General features: G+C 38.6%; 1 protein-coding gene across 1 annotated transcript; it reads right to left on the bottom strand.

Moving 5' to 3' along the window:
* Positions 1-1,517: 1,517 nt before the first annotated feature.
* slc26a10 (solute carrier family 26 member 10) lies at positions 1,518-8,883 on the bottom strand. The gene is made up of 18 exons (XM_085259382.1): positions 8,423-8,883; positions 7,913-8,023; positions 6,651-6,808; positions 6,397-6,561; positions 6,153-6,305; positions 5,995-6,077; positions 5,743-5,890; positions 5,553-5,666; positions 5,277-5,354; positions 5,097-5,192; positions 3,855-3,961; positions 3,594-3,663; positions 3,248-3,430; positions 3,069-3,123; positions 2,805-2,893; positions 2,623-2,677; positions 2,382-2,488; positions 1,518-2,290 (listed from the first exon to the last, which is right to left on the bottom strand). Exons 1-18 carry the CDS (start codon positions 8,685-8,687, stop codon positions 2,252-2,254), a joined length of 2,076 nt encoding a protein of 691 aa, XP_085115508.1. The 5' UTR covers positions 8,688-8,883; the 3' UTR covers positions 1,518-2,251.
* Positions 8,884-10,779: the final 1,896 nt, after the last annotated feature.

Raw genomic sequence — 10,779 nt, 5'->3', positions numbered from 1 at the left:
TTTTGCAAGGATAGTATGAGAAACCTGGCCTCCCTAAGAGGGCCCTACAACGGAGATGGGAGGGGTCGTCTGTGAATTTTTGCCGAGGGTCAGAACAGATCACCACTGATGACGATGGAGCAGCACGTGACCATTTTCTCAGGCTAGACACCCGCAGACTAACTGCTGCTCCAACGTTTGACCACAAGGTGAAAATAAAACATCAGACAAAAATGCAATACAAGTTGCATTTTTATGAAGTGAATTCATCCATCCATCCGCTTCCGCTTATTCTTTTCAGGGTCGCGGGGGGGCGCTGGAGCCTATCCCAGCTATGAAGTGAATTCCAGCATATTTATTTTTATTTTAATTCACGCTCTTTATCTTCAAATTCCTGTTATTACCAGATACGTTTCAATTATAATCCACTTTATTTCTTGTTCCTGGTTTTCTTTCTTTGCTGCCATAATGGTACTCAAAGCGTGGGGAGAAAATTACCTTATTTTTCCCTCTCAGTAGTCAAGTCAGCTTATATGAATTATCTTCTGCACGCCTCCAGTTTTCCATGTTTGCAGATTATCTTAAAACAGGTATTCATTTAAATCCGAGTTTGATCACTACATCGCTGAAATTCCTGGGGGATTTTCCAGTGTTACTTTTATTTTGATTTAGATTTATTTTTTGGAAAGTGTGTGTGTGTGTGTGTGTGTGTGTGTGTGTGTGTGTGTGTGTGTGTGTGTGTGTGTGCGTGTGCGTGTGTGTGTAGGCAGGCCTGAGTGTAGAATCGGGCTTAAGTAAACATTTGGCCACAGCCTTGTGTATGGCGTTCTAATTAAAGTGGACAACTTCCTACTAATTAGTAAAACACTCCTTGAGCTTTAAAGGGAAAACCCAAAGGGCACGGTATCCCGAGGGCCCTTTGAAATATGCACAGGAAAAAATTAATAACTTGGCTATCCAACATCAAGCAGGGAAATAATTAGGGTTTTTTGTTTTTTGTCCTGGTTTTTGACTCTCACTACATGTAGTTTTATCAGGTCAAGGTAACAAGAATGTGATAGCAGGGAGGTTTTTACCCGTCGGACAGCAGAGGGCAGCATAACAGTGTGAGATGCTTTCAGTTATTGTAATGAATACAGCAGATTTCATCACATTTTTTAGAATATGTCTGCGTTTTGAAAGTAAAGACAGATACACATACCAGAATAAAAGTGGCATGTTTATGTGTTTCCAGTGAAAACTGCATTTTGTATCATAAATTAACCAGTAATCTGCAAGATTAATAACCTGTTTTTCTCCAATTGTTTTTGGGTTTGTTTGTTTTGTTTGTTTGTTTGTTTCATTTTTTTTATAATACTAAAATATAATTTTCTCTGCTGCTATGAGACTTTGTAGTATTTTTTAATCTTTCTCAGTCCAGACCGTCTGGTTTACAATGGCTGATAAAGTACAAAGACTGCTCTTCTCCCCCCTTCCAAATCTCAGAGTGGCATTCTTCACATTCCTCACCGTTTTCCTTCAAAAGTATAAGTCTTCACACTTAATAACTATTGCTAATCAATACATTGATTTAGAAACCTACAGATGACGTTTTACTTCTATTTATTGCATGTTTTTATTCACTAAAATGCTCCAGGTTTTGTTTGTAAGATGTATTCATTGTCAGAACAGCCACTGGGTGGCACAGTCGCCGCAGCTCATTCCTAAAGTCTTTTATTCAGTCTTTCTGGAGTCGCAGTGCTATTTACTGTACATGACTGCATACTGAAGCACAGATTTCAAAATGTATAAATATGCATAGTAAAAGAAAAATATATACAATGTGCATGAAATGCATTTGTATTAAAAACAACAAAAAATAAATACAACCAATGCTGATAACATGCCAAAATACATCATATACAACAATAAAAATACAAAATTATACAACAACTAAAAAAAAAAAACGGGCGAAAACAATTCATGTCAGTCATATATATCATTTTTTTATTGTTTTGTATTGATGGGTTTTGTGTTGTGGACTAATTCCTTCTGCTTGATTTGATTTTGATTTAAGTTTGGCAGTCAGTCTGATATTTGAAAAATAAAAAACATGGTAAAACTATCATGTAAGAAGTTAACACAAATTAAGACTTCATGCTACAACAGGCTACTGCGCCTTTCAAACACTGGCAAGTACAGTCTTAGCTATTACAGCAGCTAAAATGGTCTCTGCCATTTTAGCACTCAACACTTGGTTGAGGGGAACATAACTCATCACCTTCCTTCAGCCTCATACCCAAACTGTCGTGGTGTTCGCTGAAGGTTTTTCCTGCAACAAACAAGATAGTTAACATCATTGTTCTTATCATCAGAATTTAAAGTCTCATCTATTTATAAAATACTCTGATATTGATATTTACCTTCTGCTGTTGGATATACACCACAGCATCGTGGACGGTGACAAAGATATGTTGTGGATTCATGTATTTCATCAGCCCACTGGACGTTAGGATCTTTAAAACACTCTCTGTGCACAGAGAACAAGCGGTCAGCATATATACTCTCTCTAGAAAATATTAAAGCTTCTACATAAAAGTTTGCACAGAATAAAACAGAAAGAACACAATTAGGAATAAAATATTTGGGGTACATGGGCCTCACCATTGCAGTTAGCCAAATATACATGAACTCCAACTTTCTGGCACTCAGTACACATCTAAAGGGGGGAAAAGCAATAAATTGCACTGATTACAATGCATCAAGAAATAAGGAAAAGCCTATATGGTGACATGGTGTAATTCAGGCTCATTGTTTTCAATTAGGTCTTACTTTCACCGACTAACCTGTGTCAGGAGTCTTGCTCCAGCAACATCAACAAATATCACGCTGCTGCAATCGATTAACACTGCCTGGTCATAGCTTTCAGATGTTTCTGCAGAAAAAATGTATTCATTTGAAAGTTCAAACTATTTGCAATACAAGAACGTCTTCAGAAAATGTTAATATGGTGTGAAAAAGTCTCTTGATATTTTTTTTTAAATTCATGAAATAGCAGTTGTATTTAGAATTGTTTACTTAGCATACACTTATTCAAAGTCATTGCTTACCTGATTTGAAGAACTCATTTTCTGAGGAAAACGATGTGTTTGCAATCCCTCTTTCCTACAAAAAAACACAGGGGGAAGCGGAAAGTTACTGAAGTATTTTGTATTTTTACCATGTATGTGTACTCTATTTTTTTTTATATTTTGTGACTCAGATTAACGAGGAATAGCAATAATCATACCACAGTGCTGACAGTGGTCTCCCTCTCCCGTTTCTCCAGGGCTTTTATGGCCTTCTCCCGTCTGCGGATCTTCTCTGGTGTCAGGCCCAACAGCCTAATCATTTCCTCCCTGAAGAAGCTACGGTTGCCGTAGTAAATGGGCCCGTTGTAAGTCAGGATTTTCACTCCAGGCACTTCGTGGCACTGTAAGAAAAATAGAAATGCATCACCTGTATTCTTGGATATTCATACTGCAAATCCACATGCAAATTTGACGAGATATTGACAGGGTGAGAGAAAGTTTGTATATTTCTGGAGCTGGTTGCTCATTTTCATATTTCAAAGAAGAGAAGTAACCCTCGCTCACCTTGTTATGTTTCTCCAGAGGTCTGTAAATTTCTGTGTTGCTGGCCCGACCAAGCACTGAACAACCAGCCCTGTTAAATCATAAACTTTAGATTAATATAAGAAGTTATGATAGACCACATATGCTACTTACATACATGAAGTATGATGTTTGTGTTTATGTGAGTTTTATTTTTAACCTTCCAGATGTGCACATTTTCCCTTATAAGTGCTTTTGCTGGATTGCACTGTGGTATTTGTGCAGAGGGAATGGAAAATGTACCTTTGTGTGCGGCAGATGACAGTCATCATAGAGAAGACCACCCCGATAGCCAGGCCAAGGTCCACATTGAGTATCACCACAGAGAGCCAAGTTACAAGCCAAACCATCTACACACAAACAGAGACACAATAATGCATTGTCTTGTCAGGATATAACAGGATATAAATTATGATTAATTCTAGCCTAGCAATTAATGCGAAGGTGCAAGGATCAAGCAATTTATGTGATGTGCTCCCCGTGTTCCAGTAGGTCAGGATTCCAGGGTCCTGATTAATGCTTCTTGGCTTCAGGCAGTGTTTATTTCAAAAAGTCTGGCAACTGATGATGCCGTACTTATTGTTTAAAGACAGTACAGGTGACATCAATTTGTCAAATGAACTTGGAATAATTGAGTGTTAGTATTACAAAGTATGGAAGACGTGCATGGAAAAATATTCACAGCATTTCTTTAAATGGCACATACTTTGACACAGTTCAAAACTGGAGATACTGTTATCCTGCATGATTAAATTAAACATTATAATATACTTCACCCCACCTGTGTAAAATGTTCACTAGACCAAGGAAATCTGTGTCACTAATTCTTAAAGTTACATTAGTTGCTGCACTAATTACTTAGAAGTCTGGATGACAGCTATGAGGCCAGTCTTCTATCTCCACACTGCCAGCAAGAACTTCTGCTGCAATTCTGGAAATTTGAGGAAAAACCCAGCAATATGACATGAGGCTTTAACCCTGTAAAGCCTGAACTATATGAAAATGGCCAGAAAATTCTCATTTTTTTAAACTGGAGCATTTATTTAATCTTCAGACCTTTTTTAAAAAAAAAAATAGAAATTAAAATATCAATTTGCATATATGTGTTTGCTACTGCCAGCATTTTTGTTCAATTTGTTGCTCAGAGGTTTTTTTGTTTTTTTTTTATCATAAACAAACAAAAGCAGGTTATGGTTAAAAAAGAAATCCTACTGATGATGTAGAGCAGGGATGCCAAGCTCATTTTACATTACACTTTGATCTCATGTGGGCCGGACCAGCGAAATAGTCCTTTCTGGCAGCGTACAGAAGTTTATCTATATATTTAATCCCTGAGATAGCTATTTATATGTCTATTTGCAGTGTTTTAAAATAAATAAAGATTCTGGCTGCATTAAATAATCATTCTTCTGTTTTCTGGTATTTATTTGTCTTCATAGGTGAGAAACACTTATCGTGTTATAGCTTGCTTTTAAGTGGCCTTACAAAGTCAATTTTACTGATTCTCCACAGGTCAGGTAAGTCTTGGAACTGCAGGAACATCTGTCTGAGGCTGGTAACATTGATGCATGCCAGGACTGCCTGCAGACACAGACAGAGGATAGGATAAGTGAACTTGCCCCCTCTCCTTCTCTAAAGGTTGTTGAGACACATATTTAAGCTCACCTTGGGTAGGAAGTAGAACAGTGGTCCAATTAGCAGAAGAACAATCAGGACAACAAGACTAGTGAACAACCCAGAGAGCTGCACGAATACACCAAAAGACACAAGGATTTCTATGTTAATAAATGTAAAATTAGCATTTTGTATTCTCTGTGCAGATTGTTTGGAAATTGAAGCATGTTTTTCTGCTCCTATTATAACATCAGTATAACATCAGGTGTCACATTTTCTGCTCCTTGGTGAGAACTCTTAGTGGAAACTGAATATCATGTATGCTACCTGTGTGTATCCTCCAGCACTCTCGAGTATATTAGTGGTAGCTAAAGTGGCTGAGCTAGGGAAGCAGGTAAAAAAGGATGACACTGTGTTGGAGATCCCATGAGCCAGCAGCTCCTGAAATAAAACACAGGTTCAGTCCAAATACCTGACAGATTTGCAAGAATCGAGCAGTGACATTCCTACATTTTACCTGGTTGGGGTGTATAGAATATCCATGTTTATCGGCATAAATCATTGCCAGTGACACGGACACAGCATAGCCAACAAATGTTATGGCTATTGTGTCCCCAGCAATGGCAGGGAACATGTGAAAGGCAGGCAATTGTGGCCTCGGGAATCTGAAGACCACAAGATTTGTGAAAATTAGTCAGAGCACTTTTAACTACTGAATGAATCAGTCTTTTATTTTATTTTATTTTTAAATTTAAGTCTAAAAGCTTACCCAGCAGGGATATGGCCAACTATCTCAATGTTGTAAGTGGAGTCCAGTGAGCAGGCATAAGCCACACCTGTGGCAATAATCACCTGAAGCATAAAGTCAGAGTTACAACTGTAAATTATTAAATATATCTTTAGTGTTCACAAAGCTAGTTAACTAACCGTGAGGATCTCCACAGGGATAGGTGTTCGGAGGCGTTTCCTGAAACGCATGTTGAGCTCCTTAACTGGTACCAGGATGGCCAAACACACCAAAGAGATCAGCAGCTCCGCCATGTTAGTGTGAGGCAGGTTTTCCATCACTGATGCTAAAGTCTGAGCACACAAGACCGTGATAAGACTACAAAAAATAACTCTTTGCTCAAATGGGAACACTTCTTCTTCACCAAGAAGCACTGCTTTTTACCTTGAAGAGAGAGAAGGCCCCATTGTGGCGAGGGAGCCGCAGGCCCAGCATGCTTTGCAGCTGTGAGATGGTAACATGGAAGGCGGCAGCACTGGTGAAGGCCTTAACAATTGGCTCAGATAGGTAGGTGGAGAGAAATCCCAGCTGAAGAGCAAACATGCAGAGCTGGGCGAAAAGAGTTTAATGTAACACTGTGAGTTTGATACACACATACACTATTATTTCACTTTATTGACTTTCTGTGTCTGTTTTACCATAATAATTCCTGAGAGAAGTGCTATAGCTGAGGCCACTCCAATTCTCTGGGCTTCAAAGTCACTCGCTTCAGAAGAACTTGAGTTAATCTCCAGAGGACTGGGAACCAGCTGCTCCACCACAGAGCCAGTCATCAAACTCACTACAGCAAAGGTCCCTGAAAAGAGGCCAAACATATCCATAAAGCAATATAAAAGTAATCTGACTTTAATTCCAAGAGATATGCTTCAAATCATTTAACCCTCACATACAGGTGGGGTAACATTGACCTGTTTTTCATAGCCTGAAATGTGATGACTTTTCCTAAAATTAACCAAAACACAAAAAAGGGAAATATATTATTTACAAGCTAGAAGATTCAGTATATTTAAGGCTTGGTCAAATTTGACCTGCATCCATTGAGACATTGGAAATGGTGTTTTTAGGGAATCTTCAAATTGTGAAACTGTCTGTGTGTATTTTTATGTGATACTGGTGGTTCAAGGGGGACATTGACTGTCCCAACAACTGCCTTTGTTCGTCACATTTACCCAGGTTCCCCTGGTGTCAGACTCCAGCTGCTCTTTGAAACTGTGAAATAGGAAAACTGTGTAGCAGCAACCATTTAAGGTGCACAGAAGCCCAGAGGTCATTAAATCTGCAACTGCAAGCACGAGCAATGCCATAAAATAATCTAATATATATTCTGAGATAAGTGAGATTACAACCAAGATCAATAGAACCATTGTGAGTTTCATATGATTACAAAATTTCAACGAATGCACTCAGTAGTTTGCAATAAACAAAATAGTTGTTTTTTAATAAATACTGATGATATAGATCGTAGTTATGATTGTAATGGCTTTTTAATTGTAATAGTTTTACATTTATATAGTAAATCCCAACAGCTCTAGAATGTTCTGGACATATTCAAATAATTATTGCTGCTATAAAACAGGACATAAAAACAAACAAACAAACAAACAAACAAACAAACAAACAAAAACACTCCACCTGCTCTCTGAAACATTAATAAAAGATTAAGGTTCCGTTTAATAATGACATGCAGGGTATTTTACAGAGATCTGTTGTTCGAGATTCAGTATAGACACTTATTACGTGGAAGTTCTTGACCTCATCAAAACTTACAGAGAGGGCATGAAATATGTACAGTATGTGAGGGTTACATCTGATCATGACTCTGCTGTTGTCCCAGATTATTGAATTTCATCTTATACACTTCTCTGTGAATAAATAGACACCCTGTGGACTAACATCTTACCTGTGGATACATGGCGACCCGTGCCAAAAAACATATAAAGGACAACAGGAAAGAAAGAGGTGTAAAGACCAAATATCGGAGCCACGGATGTGAGTAGAGCAAAGGCCATGCCTGTTTAGAGGGGGGGGGGAGAAGAAGGAGAGAAGGAAAGGACAGTTAATGGTGTGTTGCTTCTCTTTCATTTAGGAATTTACGATCTGTTCCTGTTCTTCACACTAAGGCGATGAAGGTGCAGTGTGACCAGATCAGACACCAACTATGTAAATGTACATTTAAGAAGTTTGAAGTTTACAGTTGAAACATTTTTGAAATACTTGTTCAAAATAAATTTATTTCAAAGTATCAGTATTAATAATGAACTATGTTTTGTCGTGAGATGCTTTTTTTGTTAATATTAAATTTTGGCAATGTAGGATTTTAATAAAAAAAAAAATTAAAGTACGAGAGAAGCTCCAAGTAATTAATTCTAACGCAAACTTTTTTCTTTTTCTCGACGCAGTGTTCTCTCACCTTGAGGAATATGAAGAATACCGACTGTGAGTCCTGCTATGGTATCTCCTAGAATCCATTTCTTTAGCTTGTATCTTGGCAGCCAGCTGAAAATGGGCACTCTCTCCCTCAACAGGTGAAGGCAGGCTCGGTTTGAACACCTGCACCTCCCTGCGAGTTTTTCCCGGAGCCGCAAGCTTCCACTGGCGTTATCGTCAGAGCCGTAAGCCTGTTTGAATCGGTCCTCCGTGTAAATGCTCCTGTATACAGCAACAGAAGCGCTCATGTTGTCCCTGCAGAGATGACTAATGACACCGTGCAGCCGCAGCAGTTGACTCAGTAGAGGTGTTGTCAGTTATAATACATTTATAGTTGACTCTACTGTGACCTCAAGAGCCATTCCATTTTCCTGTCAGACTCTAAGTAGCCAATGACATTGCTCATAGCTCTACTTTTTTTTCTTACAGTAATCAACAAGTTTTTTCACATCTTTGTCCAGCCTCAGAAATCATAAAGGTGTGCTGGTCGATTTTCCCCCCGAGAGAAATCCTCTGGGTCCTACTGCTAAAAGTTTTTTTTGTTTTTTTCCCCAGCAGAAGATAGAAAGCCAGACATACAATCTTCCTGTCCTTCACTCTCAATACCTACTTCTAAACACACACATAGGGGAGACCGGGGATAGTTGTAACGTGGGTCAGTTGTAACACTTCAAATTTCTCCAATCAGGGCTAAGTTTCAAATGATGTGACTCATCCTGTGCATGCCCAATTCAGTTCTGCTATCACATGTGAAAAATCAGCACATTTTGTCAAACACAGACAATTTAACATGAACAAAAGTCATTTGTATGCCAAAAAGTAAGTTTTTCTACTTTTTTCAATGTTTAATAGCATTATCTGCTTTTCAGCTAAACTCATCAAACTTAAATTTAGTTATTTGTATGTCTATGGGGATATATTCTGTGTAGGTCTTTAGTGCTAATGTTTTAGCCGTTGGCTGTAATGTTAGCTAGTTCAGTTGTAACAATAATGCAGATGTTACAACTTACCACACTTTTACTTTAATTTATATTAAACAAGTTGGGGCAACGACATCAGCAGAGAGAGGTTCACTGGTCGCATTTGTATATGTGGTTAATGCCATTGGCAACACTGTTTGTGTTCCCACACATACATTATGCAGACCACTGTGTCAGAGATGGACCAGTAAGAAATATTGGTGGAAATAAGTCAGGATGGGTGCAAGAAACAGATTTCCTCATCTTTCTGAAGCAAACCACACCAAGGTAAGCCAGGATAAAAAGTAATGGAATTGCGATGCTGGTGAACAACTACATTTTTTCAGCTTCATTGTTATGTTCAAAATTGGTGCAAGAGTTGTAGGTTATAATGCCCACTGAGCCAATGAGGCCAAACTCAAGGAAGACCAACCAAAATTAATGAAATATTCAGTTGCAGAAAATTCCATAATTTGACTTTTTTGGGGGGGTTGGAATATGTTCAAAAGCTAGATTTCTGCATTCTGTCACACACACACACAGCTACATAAATGGATGTAAGTGCATTCATGTGTTGAATAAACAAAGATTACATGTTAATGTTTTGTTAGTACCCTTATTTCATTGTGTTACATTTCACCCCAGGATATGTTACAACTAACCCAGACTATGGGGTTAATTGTAACATTTCACTCTTTGTGTTTGAGGCCATACCATGCAATGGGTAATTGTGCTGCAGAGAAAATAGCTGCACTATTTAATAGCAGAGACATGTAAATACTTTGGATTACATTTTGAATCCACTACCTTAAACGAGCTCCAATTTACAGACAGAAATGTCAAAAATGTTACAACTATCCCCGGTCTCCCCTACACACTCCTTCACACTGCACAGCTATGTGGGAGGTCAAAGGAGGCACAATTGATAAAGTCATACAATGTATAGCACTGTGAAACTCCTAAAGACATCAAAGTAGTGTCGCTGGTGGAGCTGAGGTGTAACCTCAAACCATGTCTGTTAACGAGGAGTTCATTTCCGAGAAGGATAAATGTCTGTAGTGGAGGGGGTTGTTTAAACTGTGTAGCCATAAGGAAAAGAGTCTGCATGGTACATGAAACCTCTGTGAAACTCAATCTTACATGGCATCCTGGTTCATGGATCAAACCACACCTTGACTCTGATCACAGATTGTATGTGATGAGTGAGATCTTCTTTGTCAGACAGGAGTGAATACAAGGGAGCTTTGGATAAATACAAGATAAAACGGGATCTGTATGTTTGTGTGTGTGTGTGTATGTTTGTGCGTGCGTGCGTGCGTGTGTGTGTGTGTGTGTGTGTGTGTGAGTTAGCCTGCTGGCCGTATTCTCTGCAAGACGCAAC

Source organism: Mchenga conophoros, linkage group LG20 (assembly GCF_057382185.1).
Source record: "Mchenga conophoros isolate Kocher_MC1m ecotype Shallow Benthic linkage group LG20, M_conophoros_male_GT1.1, whole genome shotgun sequence".
Taxonomy (NCBI): Eukaryota; Metazoa; Chordata; class Actinopteri; order Cichliformes; family Cichlidae; genus Mchenga; species Mchenga conophoros.
Note: the sequence above shows the minus strand (reverse complement) of the source record. Positions and strands in the feature narration are given on the sequence as shown.

What these genes read in the sequence shown, in the direction of transcription:
- slc26a10 (XM_085259382.1), bottom strand. Translation starts at nt 8,687, where the DNA reads ATGAGCGCTTCTGTTGCTGTATACAGGAGCATTTACACGGAGGACCGA. An exon ending in TATTCTTCATATTCCTCAAG is followed by an intron (nt 8,024 to 8,422) that starts GTGAGAGAACAC and finishes CCCTCTAAACAG; the next exon opens with GCATGGCCTTTGCTCTACTC. An exon ending in TTCTCTCAGGAATTATTATG is followed by an intron (nt 6,562 to 6,650) that starts GTAAAACAGACA and finishes CTTTTCGCCCAG; the next exon opens with CTCTGCATGTTTGCTCTTCA.